Source organism: Ostrea edulis, chromosome 9, assembly GCF_947568905.1.
Source record: "Ostrea edulis chromosome 9, xbOstEdul1.1, whole genome shotgun sequence".
In the NCBI taxonomy this organism is placed as follows: domain Eukaryota; kingdom Metazoa; phylum Mollusca; class Bivalvia; order Ostreida; family Ostreidae; genus Ostrea; species Ostrea edulis.
The window spans coordinates 73,540,532-73,566,392 of NC_079172.1; the positions used below are offsets into that span (position 1 = coordinate 73,540,532).

Sequence of the window (25,861 nt, forward strand, 5' to 3'; positions counted from 1 at the left end):
ATGGACAATTCGACCTAGTCATAACAAATGAAAAGGCAAAGATAACGAACAGTGATCAATCTCATAAATCCTATAAGTAATACAAAGTTAAGAGTTGAGCAAACATGGAATCTTGGACATACCAGAGGTGGGATCAGGTACCTAGGAGGAATATGCATCCCCTGTCAACCGTAGTCAAAATCTGCGTAAAGGACGACCTGACAATGTTACTTTTTAAATGAGGAACAATCCCCTCAGTCAGTTCATTGAAAGAATTACCCTCTGTGTGCCCATTTAATTTTTTGAAGCCAAATTATATATTCATCTTTCTGGGGTATGTCCACATCAATTTAGATAACTTATATCTTATAAATATCTAAATACACAACTAGATAACAAACGCCAAAATTATTTCGACATTGTGATACTCTTGAAATGATATTCTTGTTTGGTTAGTTTTGTTTTCCAAATTAAAAGATTTAATTAAAAATTGCACGTCTGCCAACACAATTTAAATTCCAAATGCGACCAGTCAAAACATGATTGTTTCATACAGGATTAGAGTGATTGATATTTACAGAGATCATTCGCTAATGTGTATCTTACATGTACTGTTATCTACTTGTGAAAATATTTCATACGTGGATGACATTGACTTATTGATCACAGAATGAATTAAGGTAAGTTCTAATCATTTATTTTTTTAGCTCTGTAGTTTTGGAGAGTCTCTCAAAGATGGTAATTGTCTTTAATATATAGATGTTTCTGCAGATATTTTCTTCGATGGTGTATTTGTTATTCATCGATGTTTATGTAAAATATATGTGCTAGTTTTGTGGAGTTGTCTAATATGATGTCCACATTGGGATTTGTATAACATAATATCTTACTGACAGTCAACTTAGAATTTAGAATTGAAACACTCGGCACTCTGTTTCAATATGAGTGCAGCGACTACAATGTTTCTAGTCCACATGGAGCAAACGTGAATGTGATGTTTGTTGTTTTATTCAAATACTCAAAGACGTAAATGTAGTCATGGGCATAATTCTTACAAAACACCAAATATACTCATTTGAATCATTTCTGATTCCTTTTTATCTTATGTCAACACACAATTGGGTCTACCTGATATTAAGGTAAAACACAAAACATTGTTTTGAATAGGCTATTTGAAGAAGCCAAAGCTTCGCCGCCATCCGGCTTTCTCAGATACAGTATGAATCTGGCCAAAAACATGTTCAATTATGTTGTCGATATCTCATGATTCTTTATGTTTTTTATGCAAATACACGTATGACCAAGCTATTCGTATAAGACTTTCATGGTTTTGTCTGTCTTTCTTAAAGTGTTCTTGTTTCTCTTACTATTTCATAGATTCGGTGTTTCACTCTCCATAGCTTTAAAGGCCGAAATTCATATTTTTATCTTCACTTAGAACAGGGATTTCTGAACATGTTTGAGTATTTCTACCCAAAACATTTCTACCGTTTTATATCGCCAGGAGCGTTGATTGTTTAATCTTAAATTTGAAAATGTGCTATTGTTCTACATAAACATTGTTACTTGGGTTACCTTCCTTTGTTGTTTTTGGCGTTGTTTTAATTTTCTGCTGAAATAAGGTAATAATGGAATATTGCTTCATAAATATGTCAAGTTGACAAAGGACAAGCCGAAATTATTCCGTTTGTCATAAAGTGGAGTTGTTTTTCAATCTAATTAAAATCGGAGTTCTTAGATCCACACTGTATACTCTGGGTAAGAAGATCTGACATAAGCCGACTATAGGTCATGTTCATGTGAAATTTATGTTAGCCAATCGGCGCGTCGCTTCTAAGATCGTCGGTGTTCACAAGTCAAATAAAATGGCTGCAATTGTTTGGTTTGAAATAAAACACATCGCTGCAAAACAACACACCGTTTATGTCGACTGGCGTTATATTCCTCGTGTTAATTAAGTAAACCATCTTGATATATGTTTGCACCTCTTTGTCCACACAATGTGACGGTACACATGTTTTCATGGTTTTACCGCCAAATGGGATGAGTCAACCTGAGGGTTAAAACTAACTCCATAATTATGCAAGAACTAATGTTTTATGACCTATGTTTGCATTTCACTAACATCCCAAATGTATTATGTTAGTGAAATGCAAACCTCTCATATGATAACATGGGTGATAAGAGAATGGTATATTACTTTATAAAATTTTGCTCATGGGCCAAAATAAGGAGAATGTTGTTTGTATTTCTTTTATTAATGTTATTTCACGAAAGATTCATTCTTTTAGCCGAGTAACACACGTTCTATAGTTCATATATTATCAGCATGCTGGAATTTATTTTTAACTTGGCTGCTGCAATAAGCACCACCGACACCATATTTGCTTAATTGTACTACCACCGGATGTTCAAGTAGGTGAAGTTCGGCCTTTAAAATTCTTCATGTGAGAATATACAATTTTGTAATGTGGAATAAAATTCGTGGGAGAGAGATTAAGGCAACTTGTTTACGAATTGCCGGAAACCGCCTAAATTAGCTATCATTGCATGTATGGCGCAATCTGACTGGCTTATATTTCTCATGAATATTCCAAGCCACAGGTTATGCGGACGTGACCTTTTTTGGGATTATGTCAGATCCTATTGTAGCGATTATGAGCGTATTTTAGGATCTGATTTTAATTAGATTGGTTGTTAATTTGCCGTTAGCATCTATGTTCAATGAAATATTTAAGTAAGAGGCAGATTTCGAAGACTCTTTGGTGTCTTATGCCGCGTTCACTGGAAATAAAAATATAAAAACAGGTCACCTAACAAAGGAGCACAATTCATGTCCATGGGAATTCCAACAGACTGCTGGAAGATCTGATCAACAAAGACTACGAAGATATTGGAAATGAGGAATTCCACCAAATTTTTATATCAAGGGTTAGTCCAGAGTATTGGTGCACTGAATCCGAGTGGTATTTAACAAAGTAATTTTTAAGTGTACGAAATAATTTGAATGATCACGGTATATGAATATTTGCTTTATATTTTTGTTGAAGAAGCAACTGTCTATGATGTTAAAAAGTTTAGTCTTTAATTCATCGAGGAGACTGGTCGTGTAAAGTGTTGAAAAGTTATACGTTTTTATGTTGATTTGAGAGAGAAACGAGGAGAGTATGCAAGTTATTAAACTTTTGCTACATTGTAAAACGCAATACTATGCTAACAAAATCTAAGAATGCTGGGTAGCAACTCAAAACAACTATTCAAGCTTACTAAATGCAAATATGCCAGTTTTGTCTATGCATGATAACAACAAATAGTTTATTTTCTTTGAGCACGTCCCCATGCATGGAAGATGTTCTTCAAGCTGCCAAGTTTGTTGAAATTCCTTAGCAGGCAGTGTTTGAACCAGTGTTACTATCTGAGTTACATCATAGTATGGAGAAACACGGTTCAATGTGTCCTTATCAGCCCTATGGAACTGCATCTCACTGAATCTTTGATTCTAAAGTTCACTAGCTGTTGATAAAAATACACTTACACATCTCTCTTAAACCTGCGTTTAATTTGTATTTTTCTACTAATATAGAGTTTTTTCAGGTTCATATGTAAAAAAAAAAAAAAAAAACCAAAAAAAAAAAACCAACAATTTCAAAAAAATCCCTTTCTCATAAACTGTTTCAAATTTACTGACATATTTCAAATTGATATATGAATGTTTGTATTTTTCGTTTACAAATATTAAGTCATCAAAAACCTTCTATTTCGTTTAGATGTAATATGGAGGTAACCTTATCTTTTATTGTATATGAGCTAATCATGTGTATGCTTTCGTAACTTTATTTTAGCTACGAATATATGCTATTCAATGAAGTCCTTAATTGATGGCATCGAAACAGCTGGTACCTGAACAGCAAAGCTTTGTTCGACTAACTTTTGCCTGCGTGGACGAGGTTCGAGTAGTGTTGGGCGATATTTTATACAGTCAGATACCACCAGAACAACTTTACAGGAAAATCCACTCGAATAGACATGGGCTGATCGGAAATAACAGATTCAGTCCGGAACAATTAAAACTTTGTTACATACCAGGTCCTCTTCTCCCAAACTATAAAAGTTTTGATGTTACCTTACTGTACAAGCTGATTCGGAATCTGTGTCCAATATTACAACCTTCTCAAGGATGGGGACAACAACCTCAACAGATGCACATCAATGTTGGGGATGATATCGAACGCCTCAGAATCTTTAGAAATGAATTGGTTGGACATATTGAATCTTCTAGTGTATCTATTGATGTATTTGATTCCAGATGGCGTGAACTGGAACATGTTTTCAAGAGGATACAGGCATTTTTTGCATTAAATGGAATAACAAAAGACTTCGTGGAACAACTTGCATGTATCAAACGAACCGACTTTGGCTTGCAGGACTATGAAAAAAATGAACTTCGTCTGTTGATTGAACGTAATAGGCCTACAGATACACCAAAATTAACATTACAATGCGGTGAACAAAAAAATTGCGGAGAAAGTGCAATTTTTGAGGTAACGGTTGGAGATGATGATTTGTCTAATAACTGGCCTGTCACTTGGCAAAAATGTATAGGAGCCATGACAGAACAACTGGACACCAGCACACGGAGGTACAGCGGTAGCTCCAGTAGGCGGTTAGTCATACCAAGAGTTTCAAAGAGTGACCAAGGAGAGTATCGAGCAACTGTTTTACGTGAAGTGAGAGGAACACACATCCAAATTCCCAGTAATCCAATCTACCTTACGGTGACAGGAGGTAATGATTTGATTTGCATAATGATGCATCGAACTGTTTCTGTATAATGGAAAATTAATTGAAAGAATTTAAAATTTAAAATGATAGAAGGTAATAATTTGATTGAACTGTTTTAGTTAGATTAATAATAATCTGAAGACTTTGAGGCATTAGAATATATCAAAAAGTACTAAAGTTCAGCGGATTAATTATTATTCCAGATATACCAATTCTGGAGATAGGAGATGCTTTCTCTCAGGAAAACCGGTTAACCATTCGTTACAGTGTTAATGTCAACGATCAATCCCCGGCTGTAGACAGCGTTGTATGGACCAAAAATGGAGAACCGTTACAGAAAAATGCAGATAAGTACTGTGGGGGACAATTAATGGATACATACTTAATGATATATTCTCCAACGTCGATTGATATTGGTCAGTACAGTTGTAAAGTTTCCAATGAAGTGGGATTCATCATGAAGTCCATACATCTGAGTAAGATATTATTTCATGCGAATGGAATTTGATTTGTAGAATTTTTACATTGTTCATTGCATAAGTGATGGAATATCATCAATATCGTTCTTTAAATGCTACCTTGTACTTTCATACTTTTACAAAAATAGATGTTCCTTCGGTATCCATTGCTGATGATCTTCAAGTCCCTGTTGGAAATCCCATCACTATTAAAGCTACCATTCAGTCTTGTCCAACACCAGTATCAGCAATATGGCAGAAAAATGCAGGAATTAACAAAGATGATTTCGAAAATCTAGACATTAATGACTCCAAATATTTCGGGAGTAAAAATGATCCAGAAGATCCGCGACTTGTCATACCAAAAGCAACGCATGAAGATGATATATATTACCGACTGGTTGTGTCGAACGGGATAGGCCAAAGTACAAGTAATACGGCTTTCCTGAAACTTATAGGAGGTAAGAACATATTTCTGTTGGGAAAAGAATGATAGACATCCTTCATTTCACATAATTTTACTAATGGTAATTTGATGAGCAAACATAAATGAAATGAAATTCCTTCACGTTCTATATTACGAATCACAATTAAGTAAAACTTAAGTGTTCATTCCCGTTTAGAAGTTACATATTACAAAAAATAATTTGATCTCGCTTGATAGAATTATGCATGTTGGGAATAAACCATACATTTTCGATAGATCTTCCGTCGGTATCTGTTCACCACGAAACAAATATTTTGGAGAAAAGTGTTAGATTTGTATGTGAAATGGCAGTGCCAATCGATTCCCCAGAAGTTTCTGATGTCTTTTGGACAAAGGACGACATAAAGATTGACATTCCAGGAAGCGGAGGAAAATACTCAGGAGGAAGTATTGTTGATCCCTCACTAACTATCAAGTCAGTGAACTCAACCGATAAGGGAGGTTATCAGTGTTGCGTATCTAACTCCTTGGGGAAGATGTGCAGTGAGACCATTCTTCTCGGTAATTTAAAATCATCATGTAATTCATATAATGTTATCTGAACGTTTGTGATCGAGTTATTTTTTATTTCTATACGGATACAAAATCATTGGATCAGTCTCTGGCGCACGAAAATATTTTTCAACAAACGGATAAGCAATTTCTTGATTCATACACTTACATCACTCAATCGCATGTCGTTTATTTACTTTTTGTTCGACTGACTATTGGTAATTGCATTATCGTCGATACATCTAAATTTCAAGTTGAAAACCACACCAAGAACCTTTTTCCTTTCATGTACATGTAGAAAACTTTGAATAACTTCTGCCTTATCAGAATATAAAAGCAGGTCAGCTAACATCAAAATTCCGCTATTTCAATAGATTTACCTACAATCAAATTAGCCGCTCCAGCCGTTGATGAAAAGCACGGAACAATCACATACAACGCTGCGATAAAATCCATCCCTGTTGCTCTTAAAGCGGAATGGAAAGTCAAACAAGATCCTAGTAGCGACTTCCAAGCAATACATACGCATGGCCTGGTATACAGAGGGTCAACAGTAGCCTTGCCTCGTCCAAAGCTGGTAGTCCACAAATACAAGGCGGAACAACGTAACTCATTTCAGCTTGAAGTTCTGAATTTCATTGGATGTAGTACAAGGAATATAGAAGGTAATTGAGTGAAGATAACGAACAGTGATCAATCTCATAACTCATGCATGAATTTTAGTCACAGCGGGTGCGATCGGTAAACAGGGGATGCTTTCTCCTTCAATGCACCTTTGGAGTGTCCAGAAATCGATGTTTGCAATACCCTTCATTTCCTTTGCTTTATGAAAGGTGATCAATCTCATAACTCCTACAAGCAATATAGAATAGATAGTTGGGCAAACACGGACCCCTGGACACACCAGAGGTGGGATCAGGTGCCTAGGAGGAGTAAGCATCCCCTGTCGACCGGTCACACCCGCCGTGAGCCCTATATCCTGATCATGTAAACGGAGGTATTCGCAATCAAAATCAGTGTGCCAAGAACAGCTTAACAATCGGTATGAAACACGTCATACAGCATTTGACCCAATGATAGGTTGTATTGACGAACTAGATCGCTATAACGACCATAGAATTTGCGAAATGCTGACTTCAATCGAGACTGTTGAAACCCCTCTACCATCAACTTGTTTGTCAGTAGCTTACCTCGATATAAAAACTTACTATACGCAGAACAAGCTCCTGCACATCGAATCAGTTGAGATATAGAAACACCTTATGCAGGTGATAATTGAATATTGTTACATAAATATGAAAAGTTGACGATGGAGAAGCTAAAATCATCCCGTTTGTCATATAGTTGAGTTGTCAGTTTGCCGTTAATGTCTACTTCCAATAAAATATCTAAGTATAGGATGAGATTGATCACTGTTTGCATCTTCGCTTTTTCCATGCTCTCTCTCTCTCTCTCTCTCTCTCTCTCTCTCTCTCTCTCTCTCTCTCTAGAGCCAAAATATCTTTCTACTTTGTGTGCTTCTACTTTCTCTATCCGCCCGTCTCCGGAAATGGAAGGGTAATGGATATAAGTAATCCCAAAGCGTTTTTCTTCACAGTTAACCAAGCAATTACATGTATGACAAATACGATCATGTTTCAATGTGTCAGCTGTCTCGTTTAAAGTCAGCATTTCGTCAATTCTATGGTTATCATAACATTTTATAAATTTATGAATACAGCCTGTCTGAAAATCACGGTCAACAAGGATATTTACTCCTCCTAAGCACCTAATCCCACCTAATCACTGTTCGCTATCTCCACTTTTTCATGATAATGGTTTGTATCATCAATGCACAAATTTGATGCATATGATCCCCAACAATTTGAAGAAGTAATTATTGCCTAATTTGTTTTGTAAATTAACACTTTCAGTTTATCCTTGATGTAGATACTGTTCATGAAATTGTTTTCTTCTTTTCTCAGATGAAATCAAGAAGAATACTGAGTCAACTATAAATAAAGGTGAGAAATCATATATCTCAATGAAATAATAACGAATAGTTATATAACTACGTCATGTTAGAGTAAAATTACAATGTAGTCCTTCCACTTCCAAGATTTACTAGCATTTAATGAACTTTAGAATCATTAGGTAAAGTATAGTTCTTCAGACATGATATTAATGTTTAAAATATTTTAGAGATTTCAGATTCGTTGAAAAACTTCTACAGCAAAAGAGGGTCCAACGTTCTCTTTGCCAGCCTCAGTAACGAGCTTGTAAAGTTATTTCCAGAAGACAAACTTGGTGCAATTAAACACGTTCTTCTCGGTAAGCGGATGCCAAGACATATAATAATTGCATTCATTGCATTTAATCCCATATACATATAGTTTTATTCATAATCCAATGATTATATTAGGGTTAGCTTATTCAGTTACATGCATATGTTATATCAGCACCCAGGTTATTTATCTCTTGGATTGCACATCCCTTCTGAACAGATCAAAGTATGTATTTAAATATTCAATCATAAGCATTCAAGAAATGAAAAACTGCAACGTGTATTTGGTAGTGATTGGTAGTGAAATATCATGACTTTGACTTTTATGTTGCTCTGATACATGTTACACAGATAGTTCTTTATTGTGTCAACGCCTACAGCGAAATGGGACTGTTCATGTCCGAAAGGCCAGTGACTTTTGGTTTTAATACAGGACACCTGATAAAGGACCAGTCACTACGTATCTTAAACGTATTGTCTTTTATGCTGCATCCCAACTTCTCGGTTGCAATAACAGCATCCTAAACTTCCGTTTACCTGATCAAGGTGTGACCGGTCAACAGGGGATAATTTGTCCTTCTATGCACTTGATCCTACCTCTGGTATGTTTGACCTTCACTTCATTTGATATTCTTCATAGGATATATGATATTGATCTGTATCTTCATTCATCACTTCAAGAATTTTTTTCTGACAAATATGTTCTATTAACGTCACTTACATGCACATTTGATATCATGTGTGTCGTGACCGCATTCAGATGAGTTTTGTAATTTCTACTTGTTTTTTTGTACTTTCAAAATCGTTAGAATTTTAGGTGGATTGAGTTTAATTGCTGTCACCATTCTATTTGAATATACGTTTTCACTATCAGGATTAAGTGAGGTTGATGAGGAATCAATAAAGGAGACTAGATCTGTCAGGGACCTGTTCATGCTTCTTCAGGAGAAAAAACTCTTCACAAAGACAGACGTGATTTTTATGCAGTATTTGCTCAAACAGACCGATTGTAAAATATTATATGACAAATGCATTGAATATGCTAGAGAACAGGGAGCACTGTGCTTCTTCGAAAAACCTCCAGGTATCGTTTGTATGAATAATGCATTGCATGCTTTGTAAAAACATCATTTTTGTATTAGCTTTTATATGCATAAGAAAGGCATTAATTAATCTTTGAAACAATCATTTCTACATATTCTTTACTATGTCCAAAGTTTTAATTTGATATTGCATTTAGGAATAAATGAAAATAAATCTATAATGAATACACATGTCGCTGCAGAAAATGGCTACAAACACGTCCAGTTTCACGTGGCAGGAGATTTTGAAGCATACTCAGAAGAGGATATCCGGAAGATAAGAGAAACAGTCGCCGCTATTTTGGGCTGCAAAAGAGATGATGTTGTTAAGGAGGGCATTCGCCCCGCTAACAGCTTTATATTAGTTCTAGCCATAAAGGAAACACTCATCAGCAAATTCTTGGCTATGAATCAACATCATATGGAACAACTTCGCGATTTGAAAGTTGACTACTTTATTTTAGATAAAAATCTAAGAAGTGAGTATTCACACAGAATACAAAACTTTATCATTTGTTTGGATGATTTGTAAAATTGTGCTCACACAGATACAAAGTTAAGATAACAGTGATCAATCTCATAAATCCTATAAAGATTACACAATATAGAATAGGGCAAATTCAAACGCTTGGATACACCGGAAATAATGTCACGTGCTAATATAAGATAGGCGTTAATGGCAAACTAAAAACTGGACTTTATGACAAACTGGATTTACTTCAACTTCCTAATTGTCAATTATATAGCAATATTCCATCATCACCTGCAAATTATGTTTTTATTTCTCAACTGATTTTATACGTGAGACCACGTTCTGTGTGTGATCATATTTTAAACCGACAAAGGCTACTGACAGATATTTTGATGTTATAGAGGTTTTGACAGTTTCGTTTAAAGTCAGCTTTTCGCAGGGGAAATAGTCGTTATAATACATAACATCAAAGTGTGTGTTACCGATAAACAGGAGACATTCTTTCTAGTCACTTCCTTGTGTTTACCCTACTCTATGTTTTCATGTAAACAATAAAATGTTTTCTTTTTGTTTCCTCGGGTGATGAAGGTAGCTAGCATTGCAGAAAAAATTCATTACCCGATTACGCGGGTTATGTAATTTTTCTGCAAAGATTGATACCTTCATCACCAAATGAAACAATAAAGAAAGACATTGTATTGTTTACATCTATATTTCTATGCTTTTTTAAGTACTAAAATATCTTATATTTGACCCATTCGTTATGTTAATTGAATTAACGAATAACCCTTTTGATCTTCAGACATTGCTGTGACAGAAAAACCGACACCGTTGGAAGGAGATGAACTTGAAAACACGCCAGGGTTTGAGAGAAACACGTTCATAGACAGGGAAAGGAAATCCAAAGCATTTCCAACAGGTAAGACAGTAATCACTTACAATGCTCATTCTAATAATTCTTTCCGTATGCATGTTCATTCCACAGTTAGTCATGGCACAAATGATGAAGAATTTTCAATTTATGAAAGATATAGCCCACGATTTTATGGACCTATCTTCTTTGCGTTCCAACATTTCAAACAAGGCGGAATCAGGTGATCATTGCGGGTCTCTTGATTTAAATTCCGTTGGATGTGCAGAGATTTGATCCCGATATTCATTGAAATATTATTAACTTTCGATAAGATCTAGTTGATTGTCAGGTTTGCGTTATCAATACCAACCAGGTACAGACCCTGGAGCGTACTACTTCACCATTTGAACAATTTCGTTTCGATAAGAACCGTTCCGTTTGTCACGACACCCTCTAGCTTGACCAGTGAAAACAAGACCTGCTAGTTATATATATACAATTTTATATAAAGCCATAAAATCACAAATATATACTTAAGAAAACAATTCCATAAGTGAAACTAGATTTGTCTGTGTTCACTGGAGAGCACCATGTATCCACGATTCGGTTTTATAAATGCATCATGTGTCCACCACCCTGCTCCATATATGCATCACGTGTCCACCACAAGGCTCCACATGTTCACCCCTTGGTTTCATATATGTACGAGGTATCCACCACTCGGTTTTAGGAATGTACCACTTGTCACCACCCTATTTCGTATCTGTCCCACGTGTCCACCACTCTGCTCCATACATATATATACATGTACCATGAGTTTAGGTCATCATCCGGCCTCGGCTTAGCGTTAGATATTACGCCATCTCCCACCTGGTTGCCACCACCAGAACTTCGCTACAAATCAATGCAGCCACACAGGGAAACCTTCAAAAAATTTCTTGAAACGTGATAATGCAAAATACCCAATTGGGCTGCCGTAAAATACATAAATACATGAACGGACAAACAATACTTACACTAAAGTTTAAATGTTTTACACCGTTTCATAAGGAAACAAAAGTAATGTAACAACATTAAGAAAACGCATTGCTACGTTTGACACTAAAACTCAAGGCATGTGCACGTTGCAAAGATACAGTATACAATTCGAACACACTAACGGCCACAGAGCAGTGTTTCTATATTATATGAAATAGAGCAAGTTAAATACGTACAATATTAAAGAACTATTTCTTATATTAAATTATGTAATGTAGTTTCACTTACCCTGACTTGAGATTCAGTTTTCTCACATTATCACCAGTGTGAGATAGACTTTACCCATGTGAGACAGCCATGTGAGATTTTTCTGTCTCACACTGCTGCGACGTCATTTGATTGTGACGTCATATATTTTCTATGATTTACGTTACACGTTGAAGATTTATGTTACACGGTGAAGCAAAAATATTTTGCATTGTTATCTTTAAATTTTAATGTATATAGCTTTCTGTTGGACAACCTTGGGTTTTTTAGTTTACACTTACAGTGTAAACCATTTTCGGGTATGCTCTTTCTGCCTATCCAATTAGTTTTTGCATCGAAGTTCAAATGAGGATTTTGATAATTTAGATTTTTCTCAAAGCTCCTAAATTTAATCACTAAACTGTAGGTAAAATGTGAGAAAAATAATCCTTCATTATTTACTCGTGTGGTATAGGGAAATTCCACCTCTGGAACAAGATTCGCTGTCTAGGACTCGGCAAAGCCTCGTCCTAGACTGCGAATCTTGTCCCCTCGGTGGAATTTCCCTATCCCACACTCGTACTAATGAAGGATTCTATTAATCACAAAAACCTAATCTACCACTTCATACTAAAATTCCTATGCAACACGTCAGACTGCATTTGACCCAATGATAGGTTATATTGGCAAACTAGATCGTTAAAACGATCTAGTTATTTATTGTTCATAATTTGAAATGAGTTCTAAACATCTTACATTTTAGCTTTTGCATTTATTATTGAATTGTTGGAGAACGTTTTCTATGGCATACACTATATCAAAGAAAAGGAGGATATGAAGACATTTGTGCATACACAAGCTCCCCCCATAACATCAATTTTAACCTCGCTTATTTCCCGCTTTCCTTTTCTAGAAATTATACAATACAAACAGTTCAGTATGTCACTTTTCTGATGAACTCTGAGAATCATCGCCCTACAACTCGAACGACTGAATATTGTCTTGGTCACAGATGTCAAATAACAAAATAACTTAATGTATTCCTCAATAGTTCAGCTGTCCAGAAACCCTTCATTAAGTTGCTGTTGTACTCAACATTGTTATTGGACTTCATAATTGGTCGTGCCTTGATATTGTTTGATGAGAATTTTATTTTTGTAGTTGTGTCATTTTCCCAAAACAATCGTTCACTCCGTATCACCATCCCTCGTTTGAAGGAAGTTTATCATATCTCGGTTGTGACGTCCGACATATTGTGGGTGAGTGATAATGACGGGAGTCTTCTACAGGTGGACTCTGCCGGATGCGTTGTGAGAATTAAGCATAGTGAAACAGGAAGTCACACTGTCACAGAGGACGGGGATCTGCTGTTTATAGACGACGATAAAGTCCATAAGTTAACATCAGACGGGACCGACACCACACTGCTCACAACAGACTGGAGACCACGTTGTGTCTACTCTTCACGTATCAACGGTGAGATATTGGTGGGGAGTTCTGGGAAAGTGACGAGGTACGACAAAAAAGGACAGAAACTCCAAGTCATTAAGGAGGACGAAAAGGGACGGAAACTATATGGACTACCATGTTATATCACGGAAAACAAGAATGGAGATGTCTGGACTTCTGACATGTTGAAGAATATAGTAGTAGTGGTAGATAAATCAAGGCATCATAGGTTTGACTACACAGGTCGTCAGTCTGACAATACAGGTCGTCAGTATCAGTCGGACTTTGATCCCCGTGGTATCTGCACTGACATCCTCGGACACGTACTCGTCTGCGATTATTATGACGACAGCGTCCACCTCCTCGATCAGGACGGTCATTTTCTGTCACTACTGCTGACACGAAAACAACATGGATTACATTCTCCCACTGCTCTGTGTGTGGATGACCAACACAACCTCTATTTGGGAATGCAGAGCAGTAACGTGATAAATGTTTATAAGTATCTTGTTGATACCGAGGTCGAGTAAATTTGAAAACTTGACACAACACATATCAAAATTACATCCGTTAGAGGCCAAGTATTGATGGATTTTGATTTGTGTGAAGCCAGCTTCCGATTTTATAAGCTATCAGGGTTCTCCATCGTTTCAATAATTCTGCGTTGCAGATTGTACGCGAAAATTTTTATGACAATTAGGAAAGACTGAACGCGAAGCGCCTCACGGCCCTTTTTGTTTTTGATAACGTATCATATATTCAGAAAATTGAGTTGTTTTTATTATCAAATTATATGTGTATGATTGTAAACAGTTTTTGAAAAGCTTTTGTCAATAACATTTAGTGCTATATACGCGAAGATAATCCCCAAATACTGGTATTTGATATGTTACTCGATTCATCAATATACATAACATAACGGTGTTGTAATCGATACTCGGTGCGTTTGAAGATGCGATTTCTCTGCCAGCCCTGAAAGACGACGTGTCCACTGAATGTCCCGGTGTGTTTTCACGGCATCACACGAAGTATTTTATTCCATGTATATAATGCACAATACATGTTTTCTTGCAAAATACTATCAAAATATTGATTTATTAAGTATTCTAGTGGTTTTTGTTTGAGGGGGTTGGTAGATTTTAAGATTTCCGGTCGGTCTTGGAGTCCTCTGAGACTGCACGTGCAAATTCTCTCTCTCTCTCTCTCTCTCTCTCTCTCTCTCTCTCTCTCTCTCTCTCTTACCCACGACTCTGAAGGCGAGCAGACGTGGCTTGTACAACGCAGCACGGTAGCTATATTCTCTCATTTGTAAGTTGTCTTGGTTATTTGGTAATACATATGAGTTTATATGTGTTCTTTTTGGTGTCTCTTATTTATAGAAAACACTTTATCATTTTATTGGCGTTATAGGGAGGATATTTTTCCCACCTGCGCCGCGAATCATAGAGGACAGGGGCCGCGTGGTCACAGGTGGGATATATTTTAAAATGTAGGATTTTCGGCTGTCTTTTAGGACCAAGAGCATGGGGGATAATCTAAATTTTAAGTAAATTTGATATTGTTATTCTTTCCGTTAATTCATTGTTTTCATTTTGTAATGTTGTGTTGCGATTACCTTGGCTACGGTGGACCAGTAGGTGCAGTCTTGTATTGATTTTGTATCAGCTGTGGGTTTAAATATTTGGTGGTCAATTGAGGACGACATTGCTGAAAAAACAGTGGTCATTTGGTCGTGGTAGGGGGAGCTCGTGGTTGAGGAGTGGCATGAACGTCCTGGGGGTGGGGGCAAAAGACTGGGCCGGGTGGCTTGGCGGGGGCTAAGGGGCAAATTGACCGGGTAAATGAACTGTTTGGGTTTCGCACTTGTTTTAGGCTGCCATTATACAGTACGCTGGAGGTGTTTGAATGCTACCTTGGTAGGGGAAGTGAACATGTCCTTGTCCCAGGGGGTGCCGAACTCACTACTGGAGATCTCGGAAACGGGAATAGCAGCGGCACAGCGGGAGATGAACGGAATCTATGTACTGCATAGGGCAGTGGAAGAGCCATGGCAAGGCTTAAGGCATTCGGGACCAGGGTCGATTCTCGGTTAGACCAGGTAGCACAGCTTCTTTTGGGTTAACGGGTACCTTACAGGGGGGTAGATACTCCCAGGGGCTTGGCCCCAGTGAGGACAACAATATCCAGGGGTCCCAAAGTGGGAATGCAGATACATGGCCTCTTCATGCAAGTGAAGGTGTGAGGACGGGCGAACCCAGTGTGGTGAGTATCCCAAGCAATAGTTGGTTTACACAAGCCAGTGGTGGGATAGCTCTATCCAAGGGGGTCTGTTTGGGCAGTAGAATACGGGCAGAGGGGGTGTATGGTCCCTTACTAGTCAGAGAAGTGGTGAACATCTCAGTAGGTCAAGGTCACAATCTCTGCTGATTAGACATGATAATTCAGAAAGCTGCAGAGATGGTCCCGAGCTGATCAATCAATGTGTGTATGTTTGTTCGTCTCCAGGGACTGGGGCTCAAAGGAGGTCGGGGCAAGTGCTCCGTAAACCCTTGCAATGCAGTTGTCAGTGTATATGTCCTGTGGTTAGGGTGCCAGGGAGAGCAGAGGGATTGTGCGTCGGGGGTAGGCAGTGGAGGTCTGGGGGTCGACAATTATGGGTGTTCAGAGGGCCTGGAAAGATTTAAGGGTCATGGACACGGGGTTGGCACAGAATGAGGTGCTACCAGGCACAGGTGAGAAGTTGTGTGGTTGGCCGGATGACACTGATGTAGGTGTTAGTCACAAGGGTGGTTGGCAGCAGGACATCGGAGACAGTGTCGGTTGCCATAGTGATATGACTTATCGGGGTACCACGGGGCATACCCTTGGTCTTGCTGTCGACATATCAGGGGTTGGGGCTGAAAATAGGTCGGGGCAAGTGCTCTGCAAGCCCATAGGGAGGTCCAGTGTGAATGGTCGCACCGGTAGTGATGGAGTATGGAGGCCTCACATCCAGTGGATGGTCAGTTCTCGGATGTAGAGAATAAGGGTGCATTCGAGTGTAGTGTTGGTAAGTCTGGGTTGCTCCAGGTGGTAATCTATGCATGCGATGGGGTTGGTGGTGAGGTCTGTGTGGATATGCCATGCGAGAGTGAAAGCCTGAACTCTTCCGTGGGAGTGCTAGAGACTGTTGCCAAGAGGCACAGTCTGATCATTACAGATGTTCCAGTCATGTTGTAGCAGTGGCCTATAAAGGTACAATTGTGTCTGGGTCTCGTGGAAGTGGTCCCGCGGATGCGGGGATTTTATTTCCGTCCGGTTTGGTCTGGTGGGATAGTAGTGTTCCCTCTCAGACTGAGAGGATTCCCCCTGACAAACATCTAGGTAATTAATGGAATGGGTTAACTGCAAGTGGTTTCGTGAGTTCCCATTGGTCGTTGAGTGTTGACCCAGGTTCAAGTTTACCAAGAACAACCCAGTCATCGCAAGGGGGCACGAAAGAAAATTTGTGATTTGTCATGTGAGGGTTATGAACTCCTCCATACTCGCTGGGCCCCAAAATGCGGTATAGGATAACAGTCTGCAATACTCCCGCCGTTCGCAGGCGGGAACCTTTCCTTGTAGTGTTCAATCTGCTATCCTGGAGGTTGCGATGTCCTCTGTGGTGTTTGTCCTGATGCGTGTGTCCACGATGATACTTGTCCTGTGACGAAGTTTGTAGCCGTATGTGACTCTGTGATGTGACTTTCCTGTTCTTGGATTTTCTGTGATGCGCTGTGTAACCGTGACTTTCTGTGTTGTGAACTTTTTGGACTGCTAAAGTGCAATGATTTTATAGAGTAAAGTTTATTATACTGCAAATCATAGGTGTAATTCATTCATTTACTTGTGAGATTGTTTGTATCTATTGTAGCTACAGTGCTGCTGTGTAATCGGAATTTGTACATTCCTACTCAAAATGGAGGGGGGGGGGGTAGTGATTTTGGGGTGGAGTTTAGGGTTTCTGCTCGGGCTCGGAGTCCTCTGAGACTGCACGTGCAAATTTTCTCTCCGTTACCCGCGAACTCTTAAGGCGAGCGGGAGTGCCTTGTACAGTCAGCGCAGCACCGTAGCTATATTCGCTGAGCATTTGTACCTTTCCTTGGTTATTTGGTAATGTATATGAGTTTGTAAGTGTTCTTCTGGTGTCTCAAGTTGATAGAAAACAGTTTATTTTTCATGAGGATTTGTAATTCGTTGATATGAGGTGATTTCTGATTTCAAGGTTGTTGTTTTTTTAATTTTCAAATAATTTGTAATGTGAAGTAAATCATATTTACATTAATCGCGTTTGTCTTTGTACGATAGTTATGAATTTTTGTCAGTTTGTTTATTTAGTTGGGGGTATCCTGAACGATATTTGAACTTCAATGCTGTCTGAACAGCTAGCTAAACCTCACAAATAGTCAGCCATTGGATTGTTCCGCATTTATTATGCATGGGCGAGTTGAATGAATGGGGTATGAATGACTCAAGTGAGCAAGTGAATGAGTGGTCGAGTGAGTGAGGTAAATAATTGAAATAAAAAATATACATCTATAGATAAACTATCATACCAAAGAAGACAATAACAGCGTTCCATAGATGTTGCTTATTTAAACTTTACCACAATGAGATTAAATTTAGTGCATAACATAAGTAGAATGAATTACAATTGTTATAATTTCTAGTTACTTTAGTGACTTCAATTTTATACAACGTATCGAGTGAAAATAATTCAATATATAAAAATGCTATTAATAACCAAAACAACTTTACATAACTCGCAAGACTTCACAAAGAACGATAACTCTAAGGGATATGAAAGGGAAATCCAATACACATATCACATGTATGCAATGCATATATATTTAGATGAAAACAGAGAAAGGACAGCACAGCCCCAACTTACCAAGCCTATCGGATGGAATCTACATGACATATTTTTTAAACAATCCTGTGGTCGTTATAATGGGTCAAACGCTGTCTCGTTCTTGGCACACTGTGTCTGGCTCACGGCGGGTGTGACCGGTTGACAGTGTATGCTACCCCCTCCTAGGCACTTGATCGCAACTCTGGTATATCCAGATGTCTGTATTTACCCAACTTTCTAGTTTGTATTCCTTATACGAGTTATGAGATTAATCTTCGCCTTTCCCGAGCATATATACCTTTAAACTTTCCAAAAACCACGTGATTATTAGTGCGCCTTTTCAAAGTGTGTTTCCCATGTGTTCTCTTTAAACAGAGAAATAGATCAATGACCTGCGAGATTAAGAATAATCAAATCGAGGATTATTCTATTATTGTCGACGGCTGGGTGATTTGTGCTGTTTTCTATCTTATAAATACTACAAAGAATGACAAATTAAGAGATGAAATATTGTTTTACGTCCCTTAAGAGGTCATTTCACTCATATGGAGACGTCACCACTGCCGGTAAAGGGCTGCAAAATTTAGACCTATTTTTGGCGCTCATGACCATTGAGCAGGAAAGGGTCTTATCGTGCCACACCTGCTGTGACACGGGACCTTGGTTTTGGTGGTCTCATCCGAAGGACCGCCCCATTTAGTCGCCACTTATGACAAGCCAGGGGTACTGAGGACCTATTCTAACCCGGATCCCCACGGGACTAGTAGAATAGAAATAAAGAATGACAAATTAAGAGAAAGACTAACAAAGAACCATGGACCACATATATGAAAATGGTTGTTTTGGTGCTTCTATTGGTTCCATGTACACATTGAAGCTATACTGACAGAGTTTTCTCTGAGATAAAAAAAAAACCGTATCTCAATCAAAGTATGGCTGGTTGTTTCAAAAGTACAAGTTTCCCTAGAAAATGACTGAAGATAAACGAAATGGACCTTGTCATACAAATCCTTGGTACTTTTATTTGTATATTGTTTTGTTTTGTCGCGTTCCCTCGTGTAGAGATCGTACTAAATACTAATTATCAACATTTTCATAACAGTATTCAAAACGTCATCGGGTAAGGATTTTCTGAAAATATGGATTACATGTATATATTAATAGATCATATTTTCGGTTTCGAATCTAATTTTTGCACCCGGTCTATATTGCTAAATACGAAATATATTTAATTTATTACAAAGATGTATCTTACATGCGACCTAAATACCTTCGACCATTTAAATTGACGTTTGATTACAGTTAAAATTGTCTACTACTTGAGCTGCGAATAAGAATATTTGTAGGTTCCTGGGGGTTTAAATTTTCTGTTTGCCTAATAAAATACTTTATGACGATATTGTAAGAATTTATTGCCATTAAAAAAAATGGTAGTTGGCCTCCTTCAAAGGCTGTTGGACGCGTGTCTACGGAAATTTTAATCAAACATTGCAAAATAATTTGTATCCGAAAAATGAATAAAAGTAACAGCTCAAGACTATTCATACGGGTAGAGACTGCCAGGATCCTTCTCCAGGCAGCACGAATGAAAGGCACATGTCTTTCGCAGAAGTGAAAGTCACGGGTCTTTCGACGTCATTCTAGACATTGACATGATAAAGAACCTTTATTGCTACGGTCGTAAGCAATAACCATATGTCAAAACCGGAGAAGTGTTTATCTGAGTGAACAAAAGTCGAATAGGTCGTAAAACAGCATACAAATAAACGAAAGCTTCACCCACGGTTATTTAACAACACCGAACCAGCCTTACCACGTAATCGTACCCTCTCAGACTTAGTCACCAGTTTTTATATTATAATGCCAGGCAAGACTTCTATATCGGTGCATTTGATTCAGCAGGTCTTGTTTTTAAGAGTTATACCACGTAAAATTGGTCGTAATAATTTACCGATAAATCTTGCATATTATGCAATGTTTTAGTACCGGTAAATCTTTCATATTACACATGTACAATGTTTTTGTACCGGTAAATCTTTCATATTACACATGTACAATGTTTATGTAACGGTAAATCTACCATATTATGCAATGTTTTAGTACCGGTAAATCTTTCATATTATACATGTACAATGTTTATGTAACGGTAAATCTTTCATATTATACATGTACAATGTTTTTGTACCGGTAAATTTTTCATATTATACATGTACAATGTTTATGTAACGGTAAATCTTTCATATCATATGACTTAACATTCCTCTGACCATTATCTTTCAGTACATTTCATAATACAGAATATGCTTAATTTCAAACTAGGATTAGAAAATATTATATATGCGAACATTTTGACACAAACTGCGTATTTATTTCTGAGTTTCATATACCAGAAGCATATGTACACATATTTACCAAAATTCTATTCCATAATAGCTCATAATGACGACAAAAGTCCTTCAATTTTTTTAAGGCACGATACTAAGAATCAAGTTACAAGTTACAGAGGTTTCAACAGTCTCGTTTAAAGTGAGCATTTCGCAAATTTTATGGTCGTTATGATGACCTAATTTACAAATACAATCTATCAGTAGGTTGAATGTTGTCTGACGTGTTTCATACCGATTGTTAGTCCGTTCTTGGCACATTGATTTTGCCTACGGATTACTCCGTTAACCTGATCAAAAGATAGGGTTCACAGTGGGTGTGACAGGTCGATAAGAGATGTTTACTCCTTTACACACCTTGAAACGAGACTGTTAAAACCCATGTAACATCCTGTTACATCCCTGTAACATCAACTTGTTTGTCAGAAGTCTGTATCGATTTAAAAACTGATCATACGCAGAACAAGCTCTTGCATATCGAATCAGTTGAGAGATATAAACACCATATGCAGATAATACTTGGATATTGCTCAATAAATATGGGAAGTTAACGAAGGAGAAGCTGATATAAACTTGTTTGTCATAAAGTTGAATTGTTAGTTTGCCATTAATATTTATCTTAAATAAAATATCCAAGTTCGAAGCAGATATGGAGGACTCTGTGGTGTTTTTATTTTGTGTTCACAGGGGTATATCGAATCAACAAATGAATAATTGTTAATAGATAAAACACGGTCGTTATAACTGAATATTGAGTTGAAGAGCACAACAATAGGTTTTTGTGTTCCCAAGTATAAACTTTTGAATAAATTCTGCCTCACACATGTAGAAATGAAACTTTTCGAAATGAAAATCATAATTGTACACTACAATGCAAATAGTATAAAGATTTATATAGTTTTTAAATCAAGGCATCCTACTGACAAAAAAAATGATGTTATAGGGATTTCAACAGTCTCGTTTAAAGTCAGCAAATTCTATGGTCGTTATAATGATCTAGTTTACCAATACAACCTATCATTGAGTCAAATGCTGCCTGACGTATTCCATACCGATTGTTAAGCTGTTCTTGGCGCACTGATTTTGACTACAGATTACTCCATTTACCTGATCAGGGTATCGGCCTCACGGCGGGTGTAACCAGTCAACAGGGGATGTATACTTTTCCTAGGCACCTGATCCCACCTCTGGTATATCCAGGAGTCCGTGTTTGCCCAACTCTCTATATTGTAATCCTTAGAGGAGATATTAGATAGATCACTGTTTGTTATCTTCACCTTTAATATATAACATTAGTGGCAAATTATCAAAGTAAACAAATTTTTATTCAATTGCAAATTATAAACTTTTTGATTTTACTTTCACAAAATCATAGTTGCATTAAACAAATCATTGCAAAAATGAAGTTTATGATCAGATATCAAAGGAGGATAACTCTTCTGGTATTTCAACATTGACATGTATGAGTTAAATTGTCAAATGAAAGCGGGATTTGTTGCATTGCTTAGACTTTCGTTCAGTAAGGTAACAATTAAATTAAAGGTAAAATATAAAATATGACATCCCATACAAACGAATTTTCGACAAATATTACGCTTAACATCGACAACATTATACACGTATAGATGTAAAATACTTAGCCCCTGTTATCAGACTATCGGATGGTTTATCTTTGATTAGCATAACGGGAAAATATCAATAGAGGTTTTCGTTATTTTTCCTGCAGTAACTGTTCCGCTCCAAGTCCTCTATATTACAATGCACCACAAGTCATTTGAAACGACATGTGTCGTCTCGTAATTTCAGTCTGGATTCACAACATGACATTAGGATAAAAATGTAATCAGCAGCAAGACTGAATAATATATGACGAACATCCGATTTCTGCCAGTTTACAGACTTCTGTCGGGGCTTATGTTGTATAGTTTGCGGAGACAGAGAGGGCATGAATCTCTCACGTATATCCATTTCTTTAGACATGTCTCATGAAAGAGGTGTCCACAGGGGGTGATTTTAGCAGACGACATTTGTCGAATACATATAGCGCACACATCATCACAATCCCGAATTTGATCCTTTGTTGCGGCTTTTAGAGCATTCAACTTTTGAACGGCATCTTTTCTTAATAGAAATATTTTCCAGCCATTCTGCAGTCTCTCCCAGACGTTTGTATAGCAAAACAGAATAAAAAATGGAATTTCAATCCAGCTAAATGCACCTGTTTTGATAACCCATATTCCACGGCCTGCCAAGATAACGGATCCAACAAAGTCCAGGACTTGCACCGTGGCGCGTATATAGTAGATTATGTCATCCAAGTATTCCATAGGATGCGAGCAAAGGCCATCATACACAAACAAAAAATAAATCACAATGGAAGCCATTACTTGGAGACACGTAGAAACACCAGTGATAATTACTGGAATGAATATAAACATAATATCATATTGTTGAATCGTGTACATTATAAAGATTGTTGATATCATGAAAGAAATGTACACCGTAAGTCCTCGGATGTGCTTGAATGGTTTTGATGTTGGCAAGGCACTAAATGTTAGAATCCCTGGATCGACCAATTCATACGTGCAATTGATGACATTTGATGCCGTGTACATGGAAATAATTTTAATCACGAAGCCTTTTACGACAAAATCCTTAAAAGTTTTTGATGATATCGTAATCCCTGCAGATACAGATAGCACAAACGCCACAACTCCTATCACTTCATGGGAAAAATCAGGGTCGGTTACAGGACTTTTCCATCCATAAAGATAGAGGTTAACCAGACGAAAAAGACAATGGGACATAAAGGAAATGGCGACGCACATCGAAACAAGTCCCAGATACGTCTTGCAGCATTGTCCAGCAATCACAAAGAGAAAGGTTGTCCAGTCCAACTTGGATAATGCAACCAAGGTCACATCAGACGTTTGTGTGGTAAAGTAATGGAGTTTGTAAGCAAATGAGACAAAACAAAATAACAAAAGTTGTCGTGTAAAGTATATGGAACCAACGATGGACTTTATAACAGGGAAGAAGCCAAAAATGTTTACTAAATAAATCCATCTAGAAACCTGTTTCTTCATTTTGTCAACACCAGTGATGAGCATATTCCCTACTAGGTATATAAAGTAAGAACACACAAGTCCCTCTGCCAGATTAAACAAATATATAGTGTTTGTATGGTGGATTTGCAAAGATGCCGTGATTATTGGTACATGGTACGCCATCAAAATGTACTTTTTCCATGCCTTCTCTTGAAACAGATAAATAACCAACAGCCCTGCTAGTCCGAGAATAATGAAAACGAGAATTATTTCTGTGCTGTCGACCTCTTCGTTATTTGTACTTTTGTCGATCAAATCATGGGTGTAGAAGTGCATCATGAACATGAGCGCAGCACCAGCTAAGTACTTGTACACAGAGAACAGATGATCCTGTGGGAGAAGTATGACGGCCGTGGCTACAACAAGCACTGAAAAGGGAAACAAGACGTTTCAAACTGTAACTATCATCAAATTAGAGAACAGAATGGACATACGTAATATTACTGACTTAGGTTAGTTGACATGTCTTTACCTACCTAGTGAATCCACGAAATATTTATGGATAGCTTTCTCTGAGCTGGACAAAAGCCATGCCTCGATTAAGAAAAAGGCTGGTTGTCTCAAAACTATGGACAGTCTCGTAAGAAGACGATCGTTGACGGACGAGACAGACATTGTCTTAAACTTAAAACTCGATGGCACTAGTTAAAGTCTTAATTCTAGTTTTCAACAATAAATCCACGTCATTTGGATATTATAGGTTGCACTTTCGGTTTTGAAATACCAATTTGTAATGATCGAGGATTTTAAAGCTATTTTACAGAAAGCATAAAATTGGAATACCTGCATATTCGTATATTACAAAATACGAAATGCATCGAAACGAAACAGTCTTTGAAATGAACATTTAATAGTTTGTATTTGGTATAGATTTTACGTGTTTCTGATTATTTCCAGGTTTTAAATAGAATACACACCTACCGGGTAAACCTGTAGTATGAGATGTTAAATGAGCGATATAAATATACATTTAATACTCTAAGAGGTTTAAATCTTGTGTTAAATGAAGACTTCTATATACCATCTATGCTGTTATAAACTTCATTTCAAAGTTTTACACAAAGACTGTTGGATAAAGACCCGAGCATGTGCTTTCGTTATTTGTAAAAATTGCAATATATTTCACATCTAAAAAGAAGAAAAAACTACACGCTCCAGAAAATTGATGTAGGGTTGAATTTGAATATATATCATCGTGTCTCTGTTCCATTCCCATTTACCATTGAAAACAGGGATAAAATGATCAATAAGATCCTGCATTATTCGTTACACGGTGTGAAGTTGAACGATTCTAGAATATACGTGGTCAGTGGATGATCCAACATGGTTTTTATGAACCACAAACGTTCTAAATTAGGTGAGTTAGACACCGTGTAACGAACAATTATATCTTGCAATTGCCGCCTGCATTTCATTACATTTCATTATGGCATTATGTCTAAATGTATTCGTTCAACATCCTTAAATATATTTACGGATATTGACGTAAACTTTAATGTCCTGATTTTCCATTGATTGAAAACTACTAGAGCAGCAAAACATAATGCTAGAGAATACTTTACATTTTATGGGAAAACTAAGAAAAGTGGTGTGTTTCACATGAAATATGCAAAAGGAAAGATAACTCTCATAAGAAAAATTAGTAGTAGGGCAAATACGGACCTTTGTACACATCAGAAGTAGGGTCAAGTGCCTAGGAGGAGTGAAATTCCCTGTTGACGGGTTATATCCGTCGTGAACCCAATGATTCTTTAAGATATATTGTTTTAATTTCACTTTTCCTTGCATGATTTCAATCATGTAAGAGGAAATGTGACCTGAAAAAAAAAATGATGTCACACAAAGTGCATAGCTTTCGTATTTACTTTCAATATATAGTTCACATTATTTTAGTTTCAACCTTAAACAGTCTTCCATCGTAATTTCAGTTGTGTCATCGAGCAGCTCGTCACATTAAAA

General features: G+C 37.3%; 2 protein-coding genes across 3 annotated transcripts in view; one reads left to right on the forward strand and one right to left on the reverse strand.

Annotated features, from left to right (window-relative positions):
* Positions 1–563: 563 nt before the first annotated feature.
* LOC125658437 (uncharacterized) overlaps positions 564–25,861 on the forward strand; it is a 36,506-nt gene continuing 11,208 nt past the window's right edge. The window contains exons 1-13 of one of the 2 annotated variants that reach the window (XM_048889703.2): positions 564–659; positions 2,788–2,910; positions 3,822–4,764; positions 4,965–5,237; positions 5,369–5,680; positions 5,923–6,207; positions 6,573–6,863; positions 8,163–8,201; positions 8,380–8,508; positions 9,336–9,545; positions 9,747–10,022; positions 10,818–10,934; positions 13,254–14,643. In XM_048889703.2, the coding sequence (XP_048745660.2) occupies positions 3,858–4,764; positions 4,965–5,237; positions 5,369–5,680; positions 5,923–6,207; positions 6,573–6,863; positions 8,163–8,201; positions 8,380–8,508; positions 9,336–9,545; positions 9,747–10,022; positions 10,818–10,934; positions 13,254–14,071 (3,657 nt within the window). In that variant the 5' untranslated portion in view covers positions 564–659; positions 2,788–2,910; positions 3,822–3,857 and the 3' untranslated portion in view covers positions 14,072–14,643. Of the gene's footprint in view, positions 660–2,787; positions 2,911–3,821; positions 4,765–4,964; positions 5,238–5,368; positions 5,681–5,922; positions 6,208–6,572; positions 6,864–8,162; positions 8,202–8,379; positions 8,509–9,335; positions 9,546–9,746; positions 10,023–10,817; positions 10,935–13,253; positions 14,644–25,861 lie in introns of those variants that run through there. The other variant, XR_008798897.1, reaches the window with a different exon arrangement.
* LOC125658444 (RING finger protein 145-like) lies at positions 11,354–24,742 on the reverse strand. The gene is made up of 3 exons (XM_056150590.1): positions 24,379–24,742; positions 21,903–24,270; positions 11,354–11,792 (listed from the first exon to the last, which is right to left on the reverse strand). The coding sequence occupies exons 1-2, from the start codon at positions 24,515–24,517 to the stop codon at positions 22,688–22,690; spliced, it is 1,722 nt and encodes a 573-aa protein (XP_056006565.1). The 5' UTR covers positions 24,518–24,742; the 3' UTR covers positions 11,354–11,792; positions 21,903–22,687.

Coding starts and splice junctions, on each gene's coding strand:
- LOC125658444 (XM_056150590.1), bottom strand. CDS start 24,517: ATGTCTGTCTCGTCCGTCAACGATCGTCTTCTTACGAGACTGTCCATA. Junction 24,271..24,378: donor ATATTTCGTGGATTCACTAG/GTAGGTAAAGAC, acceptor TTCCCTTTTCAG/TGCTTGTTGTAGCCACGGCC.